The sequence below is a fragment of the Ciconia boyciana genome, chromosome 1 (genome assembly GCF_034638445.1).
Source record: "Ciconia boyciana chromosome 1, ASM3463844v1, whole genome shotgun sequence".
NCBI classification, from domain to species: domain Eukaryota; kingdom Metazoa; phylum Chordata; class Aves; order Ciconiiformes; family Ciconiidae; genus Ciconia; species Ciconia boyciana.
This window is the reverse complement of record NC_132934.1, coordinates 45064785-45089904: the sequence shown is the minus strand read 5'-3', so window position 1 is coordinate 45089904 and position 25120 is coordinate 45064785. Positions and strand designations below refer to the sequence as shown.

The 25120-nt window shown below is 36.7% G+C and overlaps 1 protein-coding gene across 1 annotated transcript in view; it reads right to left on the bottom strand.

Annotated features, from left to right (window-relative positions):
- OTOGL (otogelin like) overlaps positions 1-25120 on the bottom strand; it is a 96714-nt gene that overhangs the window by 10413 nt on the left and 61181 nt on the right. The window contains exons 33-54 of the mRNA XM_072851111.1: positions 23407-23574; positions 21642-21920; positions 20900-21017; positions 19556-19635; positions 18587-18635; positions 18088-18178; positions 14882-15059; positions 13856-13998; positions 12449-12472; positions 12226-12318; positions 11369-11558; positions 8847-9061; positions 6843-6984; positions 6316-6501; positions 5606-5818; positions 4618-4722; positions 4197-4304; positions 3728-3829; positions 2359-2463; positions 2228-2268; positions 1181-1244; positions 31-209 (exon numbers count right to left, since the gene is read on the bottom strand). Coding sequence (XP_072707212.1) covers positions 31-209; positions 1181-1244; positions 2228-2268; positions 2359-2463; positions 3728-3829; positions 4197-4304; positions 4618-4722; positions 5606-5818; positions 6316-6501; positions 6843-6984; positions 8847-9061; positions 11369-11558; positions 12226-12318; positions 12449-12472; positions 13856-13998; positions 14882-15059; positions 18088-18178; positions 18587-18635; positions 19556-19635; positions 20900-21017; positions 21642-21920; positions 23407-23574 — 2873 coding nt within the window. The remainder of the gene's footprint in view (positions 1-30; positions 210-1180; positions 1245-2227; positions 2269-2358; positions 2464-3727; positions 3830-4196; positions 4305-4617; positions 4723-5605; positions 5819-6315; positions 6502-6842; positions 6985-8846; positions 9062-11368; positions 11559-12225; positions 12319-12448; positions 12473-13855; positions 13999-14881; positions 15060-18087; positions 18179-18586; positions 18636-19555; positions 19636-20899; positions 21018-21641; positions 21921-23406; positions 23575-25120) is intronic.

The following is a 25120-nucleotide window of genomic DNA, read 5'->3' as shown; positions in this document are numbered from 1 at the left end:
GCATCATTCCTGTATTTTAAGGATACTCACAGCTTCACATTGCTGGGAACAGTTCACCATTGTAAAATGCATGGCATTGTATCCTGTGTTCTGATCTTTTTCTTGTAAACACTGTACAGTGTAACAAAGGTCTCCATGCAAGTACTGAATCACTGACTGTCCAGGATTCAGTACTGTGACCTCTTGGAAGATGCACACATCATCCTTCTCTAACACCAAAAGAAACAAATGTTACCAGAAGGGGAAAAAAAAAATCATAAAGCAAATTAAGAGAATCACTGTGAAGACAAAAGTAGGGCAAAGTCCTATGCTCTGCAAAAGTATTCTAACTTTTAGACTTGATTGGTTTGTGGTTTTAATTACCAAACAAGGGGAGAAGGAGATATAATTCAGCTTAAGGAAGTGCTACAAAATGCAAAACTGCCTAAAATTGATAGTGTTCCTACCATGGAAGTAAAAAAAAAAATCTGTTGTTCTTATTTTTAAAGAGTTCTAATATTTAACATTGGGCTAAGTACACTATATGAACCATTCTGCACATCACAAAATGTAGCCTTTCTGTCAATTAAACTAGTATGTCTACAATTACCCGCAGGACAGTAATATGCTCAAGCTATACTGGAAGTGCGTGCTTTTCTCCCGGAGGCAGTTTAGCCTGGGCTGCAGTCAAGTTTGCAGCATACCTCAAGCACCCCCGTGCACAGTACAGCTGCAATCCAGTCTACACAGGGTAGCTGAGTGAGGGAAGGGAGCAGAGGTCTGATCTTATGGCTGGGCACGCACCCTTGTGCTGGCCAGACAGGTCTGTTGCTGTGGTGTGAGATGTCTCATTTGTGCTGGACAGTGGACTAGGAGCAGTCACACTGCTCACACTCAGCTAAGGTTCACAACCTGCTTTCTATCTGCCTCTCACCAGAGAAACCGTCCCTGTCTCTGAAAGCATGGGCAGTTTTATGACACTCCTGCACCCCGCCAGAACAGACACAAAATGGATGGGTTAGCAGACGAAGCATCATATTCAGAAAAGAGAGCATAATTGCATAACTAGGTAGACACTCATAAAATCAAGATAAAAGAGTGTTTATGTTTGAGAAGGTTATTATGGTCCTATTTCTTCTTTCTTTGCATGCCCTTTTTACTAAAAACTAAAACAAAACAGCTAGGAATATTAAAAAGTTACCACAAACGTAGTGAGTGCATCCACAAGCACTGGAAACACTGTTATCTATTTTTTTAACTTCTCCCTGAGTATAAAAAGATAAAAGAGTTTGCAAAGTCATGCACAATTAAATGTAGTGCTAAACAGACAATTTTCTCTAAAAATGTAAAATATTACTTTCATCACTTCCACCCCTGCTTTCAGAAAAGAGAAAAATTGCAGTGTACTCAAGAAACAGGAACACGTTCAGAGTTAGTCAGTGTATTTATCTCTTTAAACAGGAGCAAAGCACTTCATTTTCTCTAGGAATGCATATGCACTGCTAAACAGCAATTTTTCCTGAGATACAAAGTTATTTCAATAATAAACATATTAGCAAAAGACTGCCTTCCATGAATTTTCTTCCAAAAGATAAGTGAAAGCTATTCAAATTTGCAGCTCCTGTTTAGACTTCACATTATGCAGTCTTCACAGAAGGGGAAGAGAAGGACAAGCTACAGGCATTTGATAGGGAAAATATCCCTGTCACTATGGTAATAATGGGAGTTTGAACATTTGCTCATAATTATTTTCCAGATCACAGTCCATATTACAAGAAAGTATGTGAGGAGCAAAATATTTATGACTTCTCATATCAGCTAAATTCAATAATGTTAAATCATTTTAATCAAAAGCATAAATGCTTAACAAAATAACACATTTCTCCAGATGATACATATGATCATAAAGCTCATTCCTCATTAATTATTAAAAACAATTCAGAATTATTTACATGGAAAACCTTCCCAGCATATCGTTTCGAGTCAACATTGAACAGAATAATATTACAGTTGCTTTTCTTCTTTTGACATCTTAAAACACACAAAGTGAAGTTTCTCCAGGGAACAGTTGACAACGCTGTGGAGGCACTTGATGGAATTACATGCTTGAGCTGGGGACTGGGAGGCAGTCCCAGCCTGTCCCTGTTCAGCCTCATCACCCTTTACAACTAATTGAAACAAGGAATGGAAAGGAAGGAATAAGAGGGCTAAACACCATTAATAAAAATATCTAAAGGACAGTGCTTACCAATTTACAGGTCAGCATAGTAGCGTTTTGACAGCTGCATTCTGAGAAGAGAACAAGAAAACCGTATTAGTCAGTTAGCTAATTGTTAGCTTTTGTTAACAGCAGTGACTAAGGAATAAAGTAATAATTACCACAGTGCCATTCTGGACAACACTGCCCAGGTATTTTTTCCTTCACAAGTGTCATGTCATCTGTGCAATTCATAGGAGGCTCAGAACAAAGATTTTCATCGCAAACTAAATGGGTGGGAAAGACATGTATGAGAATTTACTCAAATTTCCTTTGAATTTTCCAGCTTATATTTCTCTTGATAAACTATTTTTAAAATAATGACATTTAAAATATTTTTTTATTGTGTTTCTGAAGCATCTGAATTATATTTGGAACTGAAAAATAAACAAAGATTTTCAAAAGTGCTTTTAGTTGCCTTAGAACATGTTTAAATTTTCAGAAAACATCACACAGGAATCATTTAATATTCTTCCTACTTCAGAGTCGCTCAAGCCGATAACCAGTACCAAAGACAACTAAAATTACAGCTTTTGGAAAACATGTGTTTTTTTTTTCTCTCACCTACAAATGTGCTGTAAAGCACATTTCTGTAAGATAACAGGGAGCAACTGCCCTCCTAGAACGACTCTAATAAGAAAATACCTGCCTGTCTTATCAGAGGTGGCTTACTGGGACTCTGAAAGAAGACCACATACTAAGATCTAACTTTCTACCTGCCAGAATTTGGCAAAAGCAGTGCCAAACGCCTTTGCAGAAACTTTCACCTGGATGCAAGTGCTAGGAAAAGAAATGACCAAAATATGGAACCACCTGAAGTAAAAATTACTAAGCTCCAAACTTACTGGAAGACAATTTAATTAATTGAAATTATCCAAAGACCGCAATAGGACAAGAGTTAATCTAAATTAAGCAGTTACAGTTGTAGATGTTACTTAAGAACATATAGCACAATTCCTGTATTTTATGAGGCTACCAAAGAGACTACGTTACACTGCAAATATTTTTCTTCTGGCTGCTCATTGTTTGAATAATAGTCAACCCAGCAGTATTTGAAATCCTTGGCCTACTCCTTCCCCTAAAAGCTAAAAGTGCAAAGAAACTGCCTAAACACTAATGAATGGTACAACAGAGGAACAAGAACATGGAAGCTGTTTTATTACAGGTGTTCTAATATATGAACATTTGTATATTTATACTGCAAGGATGGGGTTCAGTTCCACATTAATATATCAGTATTTAGATCACCCTGAAAGTAGCTATATGAACTAAATAACCTCTCCAGACTCCATTCACTGGGTTGGTTAGGCCACCACTGGGTATACCAAGAACTTTGAACCTACCTCAAATGCAGACACCCTCATTTAGATTTCTTAATCTCTATCTGCAGCCCACCCTAAACACTGAATCAAAAAAATCTCCACACACCCACACCATCTGTCATTTTTACAAAATTTGGCAACGTATCAAACTGACAGCAGTTACACTCACCACAGTAGTAACGAGGACAACAGTAATGTATAGTATTAAGGTCTACAGTGAGAATTTCCCCTTCATTACACAAGGGAACAGGCTCAATACAGGATTCACAAACTAAATTTAAAAAAAAAATCAGACATTTACAAAGTTTTAAAAACTAAAATGTTAGCATGTGTGAATTATATTTAATAGACTATAACAAGTCATATTATGTTTGTTACTTGCATAACAGAGCTTTTATGGATTGACATTCAAATATAAAAACATAACAAAGTTCAAGTATGATGTTCAAAATTATGTTGGAAATAAAAGATCCCAAAATCCAGGAATAATTCATGCTCCAGTCAGCCTGACATGTGTGACGTCCCACTGACCTGTCCAAGGATTCCTGGCTTAAGTTATTAGGTTCAGAACTATAGACTATTTTTGTAAATACCTGACTATTCCTTAGTTATCCATAAAAATATTAGAGGCTTCTTACCACAGAGATAAGAGAAACAACAGGGATCTTCCTGTTTTGCTTCAACAATAAATTGATCTTCTCTGCAGTCCAGCTGGGAATCATTGAAACAAACTGAAGGATCACATTCTGTAGGATGTGAAATAAATTTTAATAGTATTTTAAAAAGAGTCACAGAAACAATACTAAAAAGATAAAGAAAAGATATTCCTCATCTACTTAGTAAAACAAAATACCCCAAATTGACTGTAAATTGAAAGTGACAAAAAACACAAACACAAAAAAAATTGGAGAGTGTGGAAAAAAAACCATCATAGCCTGGTGCTATTTACAATGTCCCATTCTGTTAACAATCAAAACAACTTGTAAGGCAAATTTTCTTACAATGCATAATACAAGTGTGGCAAATGTCCCAGTAGCTGTGATTTTGTATTTCCCTTACCACATCGGTACTGTGGACAGCAGGACAGGGAGTGGTAGCCTACCACTAATTTTTCATTGGGTTTGCATGTTGGAATAATGGCGTCACACAATGACATGTTACATTCTGTGGGATAAAAAACAACCAATTTTGACATATTTGAACAGATATAAGTGCAAGTCCTATAGCTCAAGATATTTATACCATCTAGTATAGAGATCCACAAACTAAGAGCAGCCCAAGTCAGCTTAAAGTGCACTCCATACCATCATGTAGACCTCTGAGCTCAACCCAGGGCTGGTATAGCTCCATGTGTGGCACTGTACAAGCACAGTTACATCCCTCTTAAAGCAGGTATTTACTTGCTCTGCTTCCTACAGCTGAAGCCAGCTAAAATGTCCCAGTGAAAATATTCCCTAAACAAATTGACAATATGGTGTCGGTTACAGGTATCTAACTAATGAGCAAAAGCACCATATCAGCTGGACCATTTGTTCTTGTTTTCCTTGAAGATGTTATGAAGAAATAAGTATCTTTTGCTTAACAGTTTAGGAGCGATAAGCTTATTTCATTTTCTAACAACCATGGCTAGACAGAATATTATTATTCAGTGATCAGCTCACAGAATACTGCTTCTGGGAAACAGCAGTAGGTCAGAGGATACTGCTCTTGACACCAAAGCACTGAACAGGCTCTGATGACTGCCCCAATTACCAAGGTACTTCTGTCATCGAGTATTTATCAATTTCTTTTGAAATTCCACCCAAGAGCTTAAAAATTAATTTTTAACAGAAGTTTTGTTTCACTAGTGGACTTCTAAGAAAAACAAATTATTTCAGTGAGTCAGTTCTTACAAAGAAAAGAAACCTGCTTTGCTGGCCCAACCAGCCACAAGTACTTAAAAATCACTTCTGAAAAATGTTACCTTGAGCCCTGTCTGAAGACTGTCGTCTGCCAGCGAATGTCAAGCACTTATACTTCTGTTACTGAAAACAAGTGTGGTACATACCACAAACTTTCTTTGGACAGCAAGCTCTCTCTTCGATGACATGGACGATAACTTCCCCTTCTCTTTCACAGACTGGTGGTGGATCCTCATTGCATTCAGGTTCTACAGCAACAATGCTTCCATTTTCTAAACAGTTGTACATGCAACAGCCTCTCACGGACCCATTCCAGATCTCCCCAGCAGAGCGGGGTTGTCCTTTGTTATCTGTACATGCTGAGAGAGAAAACATTATATCCCTTCAACAAGTAGAGAGCGCAAATTTCCTGCAAGCAACTATGAATTGCATAAAATTATTGCATAAAATAAAGGCGCTGTGGAGCATTATGATCAAGGGAATCCGAGAAAAGATGATGACTTTAAAACCCCCAGATGAATAAGTGCTTCACTATGTACTGAGTATAAATACTGAGTGCAAGGGAAAGAACCTGCCCATGCTATTTCTTCCTGAGTAGTCCCAGAAAGCAAGCCTGGGAGCTACAGAAGAATGACCATCATTTTTCCCCGACAGAAGTACATCAGCACAGGGTCTTGAATCCAAGTGAACTGAAAGCACAAACTGCTGTAGCTTGAGATAAAGCTAGGCTCTGTTGAAGGGAGCCATACCAGATTCACACTTACTGAGGACTGACACAGAACTTCAACCATTGCTTACATGGAGCTGTGGTTAATGTTAGCATATCTGCAAAACCACTCTGTCCTGCTGCACTTACCACATTTTTCTTCTGGTATACAGAGGTCAGAGTCTGTTCTATGCAGAATAGTGCCATTTTTACACACACAGTCTTCCCTTAAATAGGAACAGGGATAATCTTCATAGAACCATTTATTCAAGCACGTCTTGGCTTCACAGGGTTGCACACAAGGCTGGTATTCCTTGCCCTCGGGACAACTCAATGCTGCAAGTCATAAAAATAGGACATTGAGTGCTGCTGTTATTCTTTCAGCATTTTATTGGATAAACAGGTAGTAAGAACAAGTGAGTGTATCATAGAAAGCATGTATTTATATTTTTAACAGTACTTTAGGTAAGCAACTCATTCACTCAAGATTAAAACTGATTCATGACACTTTGACTAAAACAATACATCTTAAGAACTTGTACCCTGATTTACTAATGCTGTGATAGAATGAGATGATACTTACAATAAAAATAGAAAGAAATATATTTTTAACTCATCACTAAACAGTGCAGCAGTATAAAGCTGCATTGGGGTATAGAACATGGCTGTCTGCTTACAACAGTAATCAGATGTCCTCCATTTAATGCAGATGTTGTGCCTGTTGCATAAAGCCACATATGCAGAAAGTGCATCACACTCATAATTCCAAAAATAAGTACTGTTGATCCACATCTTCTCACAAAACTCCTGTGGTGACACCTAGGAACATATTGTAACTGAGAATTAACAAGTAGAAGAGCTTTCTGTAATTAAAATAAATCATTAATTACAAGCAATAATACAGCTGCAAGGGAAAAGAATCAAAGTAGTGATTCACACAGAGAATAAATATAATTTTTTTCAGAACACTCATTCTGCAAAACTTAAACTGCCAGAATTTTTTATGCTCATTAGTAGGCACAGAACACAGTCCTAATGAGACTGTCACACTACTTACAAGAACTTTTGCAGTATAGCCCTGTCAGCTAAAAGTCAACAATCTCAGCCAAACATTGCTGCTATAGCTTCCATAAAATCCTGCTGTCAACAAATTATTACTGAGTGCTCTGTTTCTGTGTCTATAGGACCCGATCGCCTATGTTACTGGGTCTAAGTGCAGGTGGTGCAACCTCTCTTATTTCTGTTGTTTTTATTTGCATAAGCTTATAACAAGGTGGAAAAAGTCAGATTTTGTTTCATTCTGCTGGTTCACTACTGGGCTGCAGCCCAGCTCTCCCTGTGGTTTCAACTCACTTCTGCCATAAAGTTCATTACACTGATGACTCTGTTACCTATCCTTGTCCAGTTGCTTCACGCCTGTGAAGCGCACAATACACTCCATCCACTCTGGCTCTGCCACCATCATGAATACGAAAGAAAAATTTCATAATGGGTGAACCAAGCGCTTGGCAATTTTGATGCTATGTCAGAGTTTTGCTATAAACCAGGAAAAGATGTGATTGCATCTTAAAAAAAGATCTTAAAACCAGGAAAAGATGCATCTTAAAACCAGGAAAAGATGCGATTCCCTTTTATTATTTTTAAATAAGATATGTTAAAACAATTATGAAAAGCATCCTGCTCCCCACTGGTGCTACTCTCCCTTCTTGATTCCAAACTGCTTACCACTGCTCCCTCCCATTAAATTTCTGTGGCAAATATCTATTAATCTTTTTTTAAAAAAAAATATCTTTAAACCCTTCCTTTCAGAAGTCCTCCAAAGTGAGGAAAGGTCTGGGGAGTTTGAAGGAAGGGGCTCAGCTGCCTGCAATACCTTTAACAGCATTTGTCTGTGATAAAAACTGAAGAGTAACACAACGCAAACCGAGAGTGGAAAAGCAGAACAGCAAGAAGTGAATCAGGAATCTGGACACATATATCTCTAAGAAAGAAAGGGCCATTTGAGTAATTAATCCTTTTTATTTTGAATTATATGGGAAAAGTAAGTCACACCTCAGAGATTTGGGGCTTCCTCATTGCCTGTTCCGGGAAGCAGCTGTGCTGCACTACCCACCTCTAGTGGTAGTCTGCATGCTACAGCTATATTCCTGTTAGAAAGTACAGTGTCCAGAAAAAAATGATAATGATTTCCATAAGAAATGCTACCAAATTGTCAACGTAATAGTGACTATGTCAAAATTTGTTTAACTGGAAATTTCTTTCGTCCAATAACAGTCAAAAAAAGTGTTGCTGGTGTATGCAGCAGAAGCATGAGGCTTTCCGTTCTAGTGACCCATGTCAAGCATTTATTAAAAATAACTCTTGTGGAATGCATTTGTGTTGAGATGATGATCTTGTGTCTCTCCTTTGTGCTTTGCCTACTAAATAATTTAAGAAACAGCATAATAGAACAGGGATCCATATAGATGTGTGTTTACAATGGACAACATGACAAAGGTATTAAAGCCAACATGACAAAAGTATTAAAGTCAACATGACAGAGGTATTAAAGCCACCCATCCAGTTGTCAACTCATGAAAATAAGCAAAACATAAAAAATGTGTATATCTCTCTCACTCTTTTCTTAACTATACATCTTTTATTTAATTTACATCTGGAATTTCTCTGATCTTATTACTCACTTTCTTGTGACAAGGGACAAAAGTGCTTCTGTTTAACAATTCCATACAGTATGTGCAGTTATCTTCAGTACAGTTTCTTACTGGCCTCCTGGTTGTTACATCAAGTGATTTCTCAATTTCCCAACTCTTAATGAACACTTCCATTTCCTCCATATTTGTAATTATGGTCCTGTTTTGCATTTTCAGGTCATCAGTAGGGTCTCCATTACACACCCCTGGAGACAGAGCATCATATTCAAAGCACAAACAAACATGCAGTATTACTTCCTTTGGGAAAGAAAAGTGCACTTGATAAGGTAAGATTAACATTGCATCAGGCTCACCTGTGAGACTTAGTCATCTGAATGTATAAATGAAAGCAGCTACATGTCCACTATAGTTCCAACTTTCTACTTGTGATTTTAGTTGTCAGCTCAATGGCTTAGCAAAACAAGCAGATCATATAATACAAGTAATGATACTTTTCCCGACAATGAATTAACTTTTGAGAAAAACTGCTACCGAAATGTGCTGTTGAGTGTAGCACATTCACTGACAGGGCACCAGATTCTGATCTCATTCTACTGAATAGCAATCAGCTCCATGGGAGTAAATGTCGACAGCTTTCAAAGTAACTGCACATCACTGATGACTTGGCACTATATTGAAACTTAATTGAATATTCTAAATGCAAGAAGCTATGAAAGGAATCTTTTGATGAACTAATTGCTTTCTCTAGAGAAAATATTTTTCTTACTCAATTTATTAATACAAAACAACTGAAAAAAATGCCCCCCCCTCAAACCCCTGACATCCATTGGCTACCTGAATTCATTATTGTATGTTTTCAGTTAGTTAATTCATCAATGAAAACATACACTTCCTATAAGCACATAACAAGTCATTAATGCCGGAATTTTAATGTTCATAATAGTGTTTTACATCCCAGGGACTGATCAGACAAAGTTCCTATATCCTTTTTTCACTTTCCTTCTGCATTGCTAACCACACCCTAAGTCCTTGCCTTCATGCTTCCAGCCCTGCATCCTGATACTCTCCAGGGTCCCTTGTTAGAACTGGGCTAGCCTGGCGTGACAGGCTGTTATTCTCTCAGACAGCATGGAGAAACACAGAAGATGGTATTTGCATGATAAGAAGCATTTGACAGTAGCACCACTTCCCAGTATTCTTAACACTTCTGCTTCTTGCTGCTGCCTAATGCCATCCCACAAACTGTGCTGGCATTGGAATTTGTAGGGCCATACTACAGAACTGCAAGATCAATACACCTTTAAAAATAAAGCCAATTTACCACATAGTCCCATGCTTTTTTCAGTATGAGAGGGAGAGGATAGGAGAATCCCAGACAGGAACAAATGGCAGAGAATAGGAAAGAAGCACTAAAGGAGGCTTCAGACTTTATTGCAAAATATCAGGTAGAGCAACACTTTACAGCAGAGGCTGAATTTGTCTGCATAGTCTTCCTCTTTGTGTCTTTTTATGGCACAAAGAGTAACTATTCTACAATCCTTCCTACATTTGCCTTCATCTCATCCCAGTCTTTTTCAGCGTGCATAGAGAAGATGGCATGATACTGGGAAAAGATGCAGTATGTGCCAGGGCCAGCATTCGCCTTCTCTCACTAGATCTAGGAGAACTTTCCTTTTGTTCAAGCAGAATATAGCAATTGATTTTAAACACTTAATTTGTTTATATGTATATTTAAACCACATCTGAATTGTTTTGTTCTCTTTTAAAAGTAAAAGCAGTTTAAAAGATTATAAAAAGTTCATTTTCCTGTTCCATATAGGGTAGATTCTGTAAAATTACAATGCACCAGAAAATGAACATTTATGATAGAATTAAAGTAACTCTAAAATACCTGCTTACACTTTTCCATATAATTCATACTGGCAGAGTTATAAAAAGGCTATCAGGGAAGCCTGAAACATGCTAAATTTACTATCATTGTAACTTAAGTCTGAGACACCTCAGCACTTAAGGTTTTGGACCCTAGATCCAACCATAAGAGGTCTGAATTTGGATTCACTGTCCTCAGGAGACTTGGACCCTTCCCAAGATACAACTTTTATCAGCATTTGCATAGCAATAAGCTACCACTGCTAACATCTGACAGTTATTCTTTTCTCCCATAATCACTGAAATATACTCTCACTACCTGAACTTCTTCAGCAGCCACTTCTCCATTGAAGATCTTCCCCTTTTCTTTACTTGACTTCAACAATATTCTTAAACACAGGCAGAGATGAGTACATTTTTTAAAAGTTAATTAGATGCAATGTACTGATCATTACTTGCTCTGCAAAGTACTTTATTAGCAAGCAGTGCTTTGGAACAGAATCACTGATTTATTATTATTAATTAATAGAATTTCACAAGCCCACCTCAAATAGGATTGTCAGTGTAGTTAATGGGGATCACAAGGAGAGCTATAGGGACTGCACGTCACAGACACAAAAGGGAGGTGTAAATTTTAAATGGGAAATTATTAAATAAGAAAAAAATTGCCACCATAGCCTCACCACAAAGTCCTTCTGTCTTCATCGATGTGTTAGAGTGTAATCCATACTGTATATCTATGATGCCTGTAACGTGAGCCCACTTGATGCTAATACCAGCTGGGGTATTAACGACATACATTGCACCAGTATCCTGAATACTCAGTCCTTCTTTTGAAAATGGTAATGATTGAATTACAGAATCCACTACTACCTAAAATAAACCAAATACATTTTAGGGACAAAAACAGATTGCAAAGATGTATTTTTTCTGTCTTTACACCTTATAGCAAAAGATATTTTTTACAGACCCTGCTACATACAGTAACAGTCACAGTGCTTAAATCACAGAGCGTCCCATCAGTGCCATTTCCTATAACTGCAAATGAAGTAGGCATGAGAAAAAATAATGATACAGAAATCTTTTCTAATTAAGGAAGCAATAAATCTTATTTATCACATATCATATGATAAAACAACAAAAAAACCTCATCCCAGTTAGCCAAAGTTATCTGTTCTGACCTGTTATTGACTAGCAGGAAAGGCAGCTTAAGTATTTATCATTTCTTGGAACATTTCTGTTTGGTTCTAGGTTATCTGGAAATATAGTCTCAAATATAATTTTTTGCAGCTCCTTTAAAATCTCAAATGAACCTTGAAGTGTCATTTTGGATAAATGACATATAAGTGAAACATGGTATCAGAAATGTATATTTTTTTGTTTCTAGCACACCATGAATCACTGGGAACCTGAACCACGAGAGTAATCCTAATCCTGTAGTTCATTCACTATAAACCTGATTTATTGCATTCTACAACAGAATAGCTCTCCAGCTATCTTTTAAGTGTACACATGCTATATACTGGTGATATATACTTACTTTTCTTGCTAAACGATTGATAAGTAATTTATATGTGCGGGTTGTTACATTTAATTTCTTAAAACAGAGCCCTGAAGTGCTTGCAGGAGGAACCTTGAAAGAAAAGCGACAAACAAGTTTAGTTACTGTTGTTTTTCTAATTCTGTACCAGTGCTATAGGGAATTTTTTCAATATGTGTAGTATTAATGTATTTTATAATTAGTAAAAGAAAAAGGTACTCACTAGTTTTCTTATTGAATTTGCACTCTGGAAAACATTAAAAAATAGATTAGAAGTGCAACGATAACCAGCAGCATTCTTATTTGGCAAAAATAAGTTGACTGTTTTCTTTGCGTTTGAAGTTATTCTACAGTCAGCTTCATAATTAAACTAATTTAATATATTCCTTACAAATAATAAAAAATACACATTTCCCAGCTAATGTAGTACATCTTTCTATGAACTATTTTTAGAAACTTGATTTACTTGTTAAAGATTTAAATCAAAGGGGTTTATGTGGAAAATTATACAGAAAAGAGAACACAATTACCTGAACAAGTTGAAGTAAAAATACATAGAAATACAATGGTTGTACCAATAAAATCCCCTGCCCTAACTTTGATAAAACTGCTATACTAACGAGCCATCTTTCTGCACAAGATTGCAGCTCATATATACCATACCTCAGCTGGCTTTTAAGTAAACAGCTTTAACATTGAGAGCAACTCATTACCAGCATCACGAGATTCAGCATATGCTGCAAAGCCCTTTGAAAAAATATTTCTTAAAGGATTACAGCGACAGACTTCTAAAGCTCACCTGCCTATGTGAGCTGTGTTCACACCTTTAGACTGCAACCAAGAAACAGTGAAGAGAGCAATTTAAAAGAAATCGTCTAAACCAGTGTAAGACTCGGGACTTAAAAATCAACTGTACAGTTGCCCAGTGAGAGTAGATAAGAGACCAAATAGGGATGGGAAGGAAAGAAGCATGATGAAGTTCCTCATGAGGAACTTGTTTATCCACAAACCAAAGATGGAAATACAAGCCAGTTTTTCAAGGGCTGCATAAATTCAGACTATGGACAATGCAAAGGAAATGTATGTATAGACTCTAAGGGTGAGACTGACCTGACCTAAGCTGGCAGTCTAAAAATAAAGTGGCAGGATCCCCTCTGTAGGCAATGCAGAGAGTTAGACAACTACAAAGAACAACTCATCACACTAATCCCAAACTCATTAATACCTTCCTAAAATAACTACAAAAGATTTTTGTGACTATTTAAAATATTTTAGCATTTTGACCATATTGTAGAGTATAAATTCAAGGCCTCAGGAAGATTTGTGGGTGGAGAGCCTGAAAGGAGACACACAGATTCAGAAGTTATGCCACCCCTGATAATTTAAAAGGAACCTACATTTGAATTTCCTTGTAACATAATACAACAATTACTATTTAACCTGAGATAAAATTCTTTTATCTAGACAGCATGATTAAGCATGCTCCTTGAAAATTAAATAACTTGCCATTTTTCAGTGGGTATGGCTTTTATCTGAAAGTTTTAAGTGATACATTTTTGCAGAATTTCATACCTATAACATAAAAATTGCAGAACCTATTACATGTATTGCAGAAATGCAAGAATCTTACCTGATTAGCAGGACATTTTTCAATATGAGCAACAATAATTTCTCCTGGTAACTTGACTAAAATGTAGGAAGCCATATTACAGAGGGCTATGTTGTTTCCATCAAATGTAATAACACTCAGTTCAGACAGTACAGAACATTGACCTGAAAAAGAACTGTCATTTAATGAGGTTACCATAAAACCGAATACAGGGCATTTCTAAAAACTTTCGCTTTTAGCAATATTTGCTTTCATATATATGCTCATATGTATATTGATGACCTTGTTCTGCGGACAGCATACTGAGCCATAAGCGGAACCAAATATCTTACATTACTCAGTGGAAAAACCTTAACCTATTGCTATGTGCCCAAGGTAGGGGAGAAAGTTTAAATTGGTGACAATTTTCACTTAAGTCAATGTTTTACAGGTAAGGTCAATGAATCTGTACATTGTGACATAAAATATATGATTAAAATATACATATTTTTGAGATACTGATAACAAGAGACTGATCTGTCCTACCTTGAGACAAATATTTAAAAGTACAATATTGGTTTCAGTAATGCTGCAAGGTTTTTAATATGACTTCTCTTTGGCCTTTTTGTTTCCTTGGCAGACAGTCATCTGCCAGTTTCTGCACTTACTAAGTATGAGTAAAAACTGCAGTTAAGGCTAACTGAAATTTGGGGGTTCTGTCTTTCAGAAAATGCCTGTATTTAATTTGTTTTCTTCACAAAATATTGAAATCTCAACATTTGTACTGATAGAAATTCTGAAAAGTCTCAGATGGAAAATACTGATGCTCATGTTGCAGACTTCATTTCAATGTTTTCATTCAAAACAAAATACTTTTACTCTCTTGAATGTTAATTCAAAGATACCAAGGCATTCAGTATATTTCATTCTGTTTTGCTGATGAACAGCTCTTTTAAATTCATTCCAGTATTCAACCTCATATTCCCACTGTAATAAACCCTTAATTTATTACTTGAAATGTACAGATCAAGGCTCTGTGTTGTATTTAAAAATAAAACAGTGACTTACAGGGACATTCCCATTCTGGGCAACAACTATCAGTGTTAACTTGAACTGGCATTCCTCGAAAACCACAGTCCGGCTTCTGCACATCCTTAGGGCAGTTCCTTGAAAGATTGTATAACATCCAGCCCGTATTAACACATACATACTGGCTACATTTGTCAACAGGTTCAAGGTATCTTGGCTGTCATATAAGGAAAAAACAACCAGAATCAACTTTACATTCATTGCCCTTATGAAGTCCATGCGATCACTTGTTCATCACCCTGCTCTGAGACAGAATAAGCGTATTTACGTGACCCCTCATCAGTAATTTTAGAATGAATTGCTTTTGTGTGGTTGTAACAGGTGACAGTGCTGCACATCCATTCACCCACACCCTTCCTGCTCCATCTAGCTTTGGTGGGATACTCTATGTAAAGCATTATGCACTGAGACTACATATTACATTCAGTAATAATCTGAAGCATTTTAAGAAATACCAGATCATGCACTCCCATCATTTTAAACCCTATGACAAAGAAACAAATGGAAAAAAAGAAAGACTGGGTGAAACTATGCAGAAACCCCAAAATTCCATGGATTATAGCTTTTTCTGCACCTCGGAAATGTATTTCACTATCTAGAATCAGCACATAGCTTTAAAAGCCATTTTTTTCCAGAGCAACATATCCAAGTTGCAGAATATACCAGGACAGTATAAGAGCAGCGATACAACAATCCTCTAAGAATAATGGAGTATTTTAAAATATATGAATAAGAACAAAAATAGGAGATATTTAAAATCTATGGTATTGTATATATAGCATAACAAAATGGACTGGGAAGCAATATATATTTTAACACATAGGGGCAAGTAAAACTGATCATACCACACATTTGGCAGATGTAGACATCAGTGAATACATCATTGTACCAAAGGAAGCCTTGTCAGCTATAGCTGTCATTGTTTCTGTGCCTGCCAGAGAAGTTTGTGTTTCCACAGGCTCTGAAGAGGAAGGCAGAGCCATTCCACCTCTAGAATGAGATAAATCTATTATAGTTCTGGTCTGCAGTTCTGTGGGCTCTGTTAAACTGAAATAAGGTTTCATGGTTTTCTGTGTTGGGATTTTGGACCAATCTGATGTTGTTATATCCGGGACTCCAGAAAGAGAGAGATTTTTTACTGAGGTTGTATTTCTTGAAAAAGGTGAACTCTGAACTGCAGATACTGTCAAATGAGGCAGGGAAGATTTCTCAGTTGTGGTTGACTTTGTCTTGGTAACATTTCTTTGCTCATGTGAAGTCTGACCACTTTCTAAAATATCCACAGTTCTTTCAAATGAGGTTGCGTATTTAACTTCTGAAGCTGTAAATGAGGTACTCTTTGTCTGTGATAATGGAATTGTAGTACCAGTTGTTTTAATGATCATCATTTTTGGAGTTTCTTTACTGCTCTGTGAAGCTTGAGTCACTGCAGATGTAAATAAAGATTTGTCTGACACATGCATGGGTGTTTCTATGGTGGTAGGAACTGAAGCTGAAGCCATATAAAACTCCAAATCAGCAACAAGAGAATCAGTGGTTTTTGTAGTAATCCTAGAGGCTACAGTAGTGCCAGAAGCAACTAATAAACTGGCTGAAGAGCTAGGTGGTATTTTTTCAAAAATATAAGGTGCTTTTAAAGATGTAGCATTCACTGTTGTGTTCGTGATCATTGGTGTAGTGGATTGAGTGATGACTCCAGCTGATATGGCTGATGTTGTTCCATCTTCTTCTGAAGAACTTACTGAAGAACTCTGTTTTCCTAGAGAAACAGTAGAGATATGAGTGGTCTTAGGAGGAGGTGAAGACATAGAGACCCTACTGGACTGGCTTGCTAAAGTGGCTTCAGGAGTTGTAGGCATTAGTAAAGAGGGCATTACAGTGGATGTTTTTAGTGTTTTAGCTGCTGAAAGGCTGGTAGAAGGGCTTATGTTTAAGGTGAATGTAGAAAAATCTACAGAAGTTGCAAGGTCTATAACTGGACTTCTGAAGGTTCCTTGTGTATCTAGAGATGAAACTGATTTTTGGGTAGCAGTTATATTTTGTGTTAACAATGATGTCCTACTGACTATGGGAATCAGTGAAGCACTTGTAGTATGAGATGTCACACAAGATGGTACCGATGTTGATAACAAGATTGTAAATAAAGACGATGACCTTGTAAGAGAAGGATCTTTAGGAATGAAACTGCCTGAACTTTGTGCCACAGGGTCAGTTTTCAATTCTGTATGTGAACTGCTTGGGTACTCTGTAATTTCTGAAGTGGTTATTAATGTAGTGTTCAGAGGTAATACCAATGGCCTAAGAGGGAAGACTGTAGACATAATGGATTTCATTGGCTTTTTAGAAATGGATGACACTAAAAAGTAATCAGTGTGCATTATGTATTTATTTTCTGTTGAGGCTTTACTTGCTATAGACATATCAGAGACTGTTGGATTGATTAGAAGAGTGGAAGCAGCAGAAGACACTTTATAAAGACTTTTGGAGGCAACAGTGACATCTACCATAGCTTTGGGCTTCAGGGAGGTAATCAGAGAATGCACTGGTATAGATACTGTCTGTGTTACAGAAGGACTTGAAGAAGTGTTTATAGGGATTTGAGAAATTACTTGAGGTGAAGATACAGTCATTATGGGCAAAGCAGCAGAAAAACTGCCTTTTATTAATGGAGATGTCTGCTTGGGAACAGTCACTGAAATTTCCACTGAAGATAAAAATGGCTTTGGAGAAAACCTAGCTAAAGGACTTGCATTTAATAACAACAGAGAAGTTTTAGACAAGGGTTTTGCTGTTTCAAAATCTGAAACTGTGATTAATTGAGGAAAACTTGTCTCAAAGCTAGCAAATCTAGTAGTCATAGGAATTTGAGGAGCAGTTGAAGTCAGTGCAGAAATGGGTGTTGGGTGAACTGCAGTTTGACCAATGCCAGACCTAGTTCTAACCGACAAAGTAGATATAGGAGAAGCAGATGTGCTTAGTGTCAACCGTGAACCTAGAAGAAATACAGGTCTTGTGAAAGTTGCTCTGCCAGCCAGCAAAGCAGACAAAGACACTTCAGAGGATACTGCTGCTCCCTTAGAATGACTTACTGAAGGACTCCCACTCTTCCCAATCCCTGCAGGCAGCTCAGAAGTGACAAAAGATGGCTTGGAGGTTAAAGTTGTTAATGCTGAGGTAGGGGGAACAGTTTCTAGCTGAGTGGTTGATGTTTCAAGTGGAAAGGGAACTACCACTAGGGAAGTGGGTGTTAGTAACGCATAATGTGTTGGAATAGGACTTGCATTGAGCAGGGTTGTTGGAGTTGCTATTGTAATGGGTAAAGTTATAGATGCAGTAGAACTGACAGTACGTGATGTGACTGCTGAGGCTTGAAGAGCCATTGGAAAATCTGTTGAAGAGGTGAGTTTGGAAAGGACAGTAGGGCTGGCTGTGCTGTGAAGTACATCAGAAGGCTCCACTGTACTTGGTAATGAAAATGTTGAATAGGTGGCTGCATTAGATGCTTCCAATGAATAAAAGTCTGTAATGGACGGTCCCGACATATTCATTCCCCTTAAAGTTGTGTTTGCCTTCATGGTTATTTTGTCTGTCACACCAGTATGAGTTGCCTCAGTCCCTGAAGTAACAAATAAAGGAGGTGTCTGAGGAAATCTCTGTGTGGTAGCACCCGTGAGAGAGATTAACAATGAAGGTTTTGTTCCAATTGCTGATTCTGTAGGTGTCACAGGTATGCCTAAAAGGAAAAATGCATGTTTCATTGTCTTTTATGGATTACTGGTAAAGCAAAATAGCAACATCTATCTCTACTCATGTCCCATTTAAATATTAGCAAATCAGAGCATCATTTTTCTGAGAAGATAACTTGCCAATGGTTCCAGGTTACCTGATGACTTTGAGGAACTCAATTGACTCAAGGAATTTTCTAATTTTCTTTGCAAATGAAGTAGCTAATTTTTTATTATTAGTGAAAACCTTGATTTTGCAGAGCGGTTTTGAAGCAACAAGGTAATTCCATGGAAAATTCAATAAATCCAAAATAATAAAATATTTGGAATAAATATATCTTCGGAAGGTAGTATACTATATGAGATAACTTTGTACTAGCAAATATCAAGAATAATGTATTATTTGATTCAAAACTAGTAAAATAAAATGAGACAGTATTAAATGTAATTGTTATGTTGAAAGAATACTGTATCCCCAAAATAAGCAAATAATGTGGTATCTTCACACACCAGAAGTTATGAAATAAATGCACTGAATTTATTAGTGGTGGCTCATCAACTGAAAAGTCTGAACTTTTTGCCACAGCAGTATTTCTTCCATTTGGGATCTTTCTCATACACATATGATATACTAGCAGTATATTCAAATATAGTTGTGATGAGTATGACACCATCACGAAAGGTTAAATTTAACACACTATTAGAGAAATGAAAGAATTCAACTTTAGATATGGCTTGTTTGGAAGTAGGAGATGTATTTTGGATGACTGGGAATAGAGTCTATGTCCCAGAGAGATATTCTTCAACAGAAAGATGTTCTGGTAAAGCATTTAATAAAAAAACCCGACAATGTACATTTGATTAAAAACTTTCCTGGGATCTCTAGAGTGATTTATAACATTAGGCCAATATAATAAAATATACTTACAGTCTTCTGGATAAACACATTTAAGTGTGACCTCATCAAGGATCATGTTTTTGGGACAGTATGGCAAGCATCCTTCAACCCTTTAAAATATTGTAGAGTTAATTCTAAAGCCACAGTAGAAATATAAATTAATTTTAAACTATTTTACTTAGGCAAAATGAAATATTTGAATGTCTTCCCCATCAGAGTTCTGAGAACTTTTCAGTGTAATGGTGAACACAGCATTTTGAGGCATTTTAAGGTCAAAAAGACACTGAACAGCACAATTCTGTTTCTAAATTGTTAATAATCAATTCTTTTGCATAGGCTGACGAACATGATAGCTTTGGACCATTCTCTCCCACAACCAGGTAGAAGTTCAGATCCCTAAGCAGAAAGGTTTTCCATAGGATGAAGAACTTCTCTACAAGACCGCTGTTTTACCCATGTATGTTCATTTGAGACATTGAAATATTTAGACTGACTCCATAGAAAGTCTCATTCTTGTGCATTTTCAGCATAGGAGAGTGCAGACAAGTCCATATATTCCCGTATTTTTTCATTTTGGGGGGATTTTTAATAAGGAAGTCATGACATTAACGACCAGTGTGTCCATATGGAAAAAGACAACAATACCAACAGAGAAAATCAGTAATATTAGTAATATTCCTAATCATAAACTGCATATGCCTAGGGACGTAGTCTGAAATTCAAAATATCATTTCTTTTCCACCAGATTTTGTGCCTTGAGTTTTTAGGCATTTTTCCTTTTAGTTTGTTGTGGTTCCGTAGATGCCGGGGGGATGCGTGGAGACAGGAAATCTTGTGACTAAGTACCAAGATAACATCAGCCGTGAGAAATCCCTCCCGACATGCCAATGACCATCTCTTAGTCTAAAGTTCCCTTCTCTTACGGGAGAGGGCGTAGTCCCCCCTTACTATTCCCACAGTTTTTGATCTCTGTCATGCAAACACCAGAAAGATGTAGTCATTTATAGCATCGTGGGATGCTGGTTTAGGATGTGAATATAAATCCATAGGAGGGAATAGCCTTCATTTAATTTAATAGATTTCTACTTAACCACTACCAGAAGCTAATCCCTTGGGCTAAATACAAACCCTCTTATTGTTGTATTGAAAGATGGCATGTAAACAGGATTATGTATCATGGGATATACCATGGGAAACGAGAGGCTTGTTACAAATGTTTTGACGTGACTTGTGAGAGTTGCTCACAAGAGTGATACTGAAATCTGGATGAGTAAAAACGAATGGATATTGCAGCTGCAGTAATTTTCAGAAAGCATGTGGTACGCATATTACAAAAAAAAAAAGTGGTAGCAATACAAGCTTAATTTTACTTACGGAGGAAGGAATTTACATGCTATTCCTTCAGGATCACTACATGTTTTAACACAAGGATTAGCACAAGATTCATATCGCCATTCACACATCCTTCTATAAGGCACAGACGCACTGAGTTCTGAGAAAGAAGGAAAAGATATTATTTATTGATTGTGTAGTCAATAAACTATAAATTTATAGTTTTTTCTATAATGTACATTGGGATTTCCAGAAAAATGAAAAAATGAACACCAAGTAGAGAAATTCTTGAGAACTTTCAAATAGGTGAGATTTTGTTAATTTTCAATTTCAGGTATTTTAAATTCAATCAAGCTAAAAGACACTGATGCTTCAAAGACACAAACAGCTACTCACTTTTACAATATATTCTGTTTAAAAATCTTAAAAATCAGTTACACATAGTGAAGGTACTGTTGGTTGCAGAAGCAATACAGTTACCTCATTCATTTAAAAGAATAGATATCTATAGCTCACTAACAAGACATTAACATGCATCTTTTTGTGACATGCCACATTCATTTTGAAAGAGTGAAACAATGAAAGTGTAGTTAAAAGATAAAGTGATCATCATATCTGCAAAAATTAGAAAATAATAGCATTTGGAGGCAGAATGGAAGACAAAGACAAAATAGTAATTAAAAATAGGATAAAAAATACTTGTTACTATTGCTGATGAAAGACAAGTGCTCTGAAGGCAAGCAGAAAAAAACATACTTATCCCTGAGGATTATGCAAAACTTACCTTCAATACTAAAGCTACTCAAACGTTTGAATTCTTCCGAATCATCGTACTTTGCCACTTTAACACCAGATGAGATGAGAATGATGAAAAAGCCTTTTTTACTGTGCAGTTCGAAGGCGCTGAGCCCTGGACTCCAGAGGCCCTGGTGGTGGAAGAAGGTGGCTTGTCTCCGAAAGGAAGCACTCGCCTGCCACTGTTCCAACCCAACGGTTTCATTGTCATGTACATACAGAAAGTAGTTCGGTCTTTCAGCAGATTCAAGGGAAACAAGAGAGAGAGCTTCCACAGAAGAAAAAAAATATTAATAGTAAGATTTTCACAGAAAACAACTTAAAAGTGAGATTTAAATCTATATATTGGCTGTTAAGTGGCTCCTTTTAAACAACTGCTTTTCACAAAAAAAAAATTTCAGTTTTATATAACACACAAAAAAGTTAGAAATGCAGGGTCTAAAGGAGATTTCAGATGATCACATAATCCAGAGCCACCAGAGAGCTAATCAGTTAGATCAAAACTACATTCAGCCTACTGCTACCGGACTTCGAAATGGTTCATAAGCAGTCTCAAACTGGGACTTGCTCAAATTGGGATTTTTTCATTTTTTTATGAAGACTGACTTCATATTTGGTTTTCAGCTTGAATAAAATCTTGAAGTGTCTTCAACCTAGATTAATACTATCTCATTCCTCACAGATATGAAAACTATGTGTGTGTACCGCACATAGTTTAAGTTTATGTGCAGTACACACATAAATCTGTATGTACCACACAGATATAATGAATATTTTACTTCCACTTTACACTGGTTGGAGAATTGACAAGAATGAATTAATTCTTCTGTTCTATGTACTTTCTCATTTCAGAATCATATTGAAATACCTAATTTCTCCACTGCAAAATTGTCAACTGTTTGTGAATATAGTTTCAAATTTTACTGTGAAGACAGACCTTCTCTATGTTGATTTTTGAGGGTTTGGGGTTTTTTCAACAAATTAAATTCTGTGAGAAAGCAATGACAAAATCTGTATTGACTTAATTGGCACAAACCCGATGGGAAGGGAAGGGAAGAAAAGGGAAGGGAAGGGAAGGGAAGGGAAGGGAAGGGAAGGGAAGGGAAGGGAAGGGAAGGGAAGGGAAGGGAAGGGAAATATATACAGAAGGAAAAATATTTAAACATATTTATTTTTGGTTGTATAGTTTGGATCAGTCTCTGATAAGTGAAAAATAGAGTTTAGGAATAGCTGTTCACCTAAGAAACTTCCTTCTACATTGTATGGAGAGAGCGCTCACTAACAATGCAGGAGACGGATTAGTTGTTCTAAGTTGCACATTTTTATAGTCCACTGAAAGTCACAAGAAAAGAAAAGATAAAGTAGAAGTGATTTTACTGCAGACAAAAATATCCTGCATTCACCTTCAGTGTTGATACGTGCTAGATACATGTGCAAAATTTCTCAGTTTCCAATTATACCAACTAATTAATTTTTTTCACAAAGGAATTCTATTCACTTGTATTTTGCAATATTTATAAAAAAATCTTTGAAAAGTCAGCTTTAAAGCTGGCAGAGAGGTTTTCCAATATTTAAAAAAAATTTAAAAAAATCAGTATTCCTCCTCAGTTTTGAAATTGGCCACTTCATCCTCACTTATTCCAATAACTAAAAATATCTCGACTATTTTAGGAGATTTAGAAGATGCAGCAAAAATCATTCATATAGTTTGAAATATATATATTGCCATTAGCAAAATGGTTGAGAACACTTACATAAATCTTTATCTTTGAAAAGACCTGGAGTTATCATGAAACTGAAAAATACATTTCCATGTGCTCCAGTTCTAGGCAGGGCAAATATCCTTCTACTGGATACGTTAGCTCCTATAATCGTGTCATTCTCTCCATAACTTGCCAAAATATATGGTCCTTCACCAAGACCTAAGGGAAGAAAAATCAAATAGAAAAAAAAAAAATCCTCCTTGCATAACATACAAAACTTAAGTCTTAGTTGACATAACATAAATTAAAATTTTTAAATAAATTAAATATTTCACCATACCTGGAATCAAAGACATTTGGAACTACAGCTCAATGCCTCAAGGTATTATGCTGGAGTAGGTCTGTATCTATCTGTTCAATGTACTCCCTTATTCTTTGCATGCTGCCCAGAATACAACAGATACAAAGTGAGCACAAAAAAGTGTGGGTAGCTATCCCACAAAATGACCTGTACAAGAAAGCAATCTGGGCTGCTTTTTTATCGTATTTAGTCTTTTACATATCCTTATTTCTATACTTTGAAAGATCAACAGAGCAACTTCAATATTATTCCCCAAAAAGACACTGAAGCTACTCTAAGATCTACAAGGCAATTCCCCCCAAAAAAACAGATTTCAAATTATAAGGCTGTAATTCAACTTTTGGCAGCAATATTGCTTAAGCAGTTGTCTGCTTCATCCTCTCCCACAAACCACTTGCTTCTGCCCCCCTACTACCCATTTATTATGCCATCCAAAGTGCTTCAGCAGTGAAGTGATCCAGCTGAAAAATAACCAGCTAATTTTTCCAGTCTGGTTCACCACATAGTAATTCAAAATCTCATGCTAATATAACAGTGACAACAGCTTCAGCTGGTACCACTGCCAAAACGATGCTGGCCTAATCATGCCCCACAGCAAACCCCTCGAGTTATTTCTGCTGGGCTGGAAAGGCTCACAGGGATACATCCAGATACAACAGCATCCGTCTTTGTCACTATATCCCACTGAAAGAACCAAGAGCAGCATACTTCTAAAACCTCACCTTGTGAGTAATAAACAAAATGTGTAAGTTTTGTGAAAGCTTTTAATCCTTACAGTGAAAAGACTGAACCCCTTTCCCAGCCTAAGACAGCTCCTTTCAAATATGACTCTTCCAAGAGGGAAGGAATTCTCATAAGAGTGAGATTTGGCTCAGCTAGAAGTTAAACACCAATTTCTGAAGAAAACTGCGTGAAAATAACCACTGTTTTTATATGGAAACTATGTTGGAGCTCATATGCACATGAAGCACACAAACTTGCCACAAAATGACCACTTTTAAAGAAGTGGCGAGGCAATTTATCCTAAAAAGCCTCTTTATTCTAAATCATTGAATGTTTATCCCTACATATTAACAGACATTTTGCCTATGACTTGAGCAAAAGCAGGAATGAGCTGTAGTTGATAAAGTTTCCATAAAGATTCAACAGTTTGACATCCTGCAGAACAAAAAAGAAGCAGAGGAGGAGCCATCCTCTGTTCCAAAAGGTGTTTTGCTGGCACTTGGTGGTGGAAACATGCATAATGCCATCCTTGACTTTAACCCTGGTAGGCAGCTAAGCACCACACAGCCGCTCGCTCGCTCCCCACCCCCAAGAGAATCAGAGGGGAAGAACTGAAAAAACTCGTGGGTTGAGATAAAGACAGTTTAGTAAGTTTGGGGGAAAAAAAAGAAAAAGAAACAA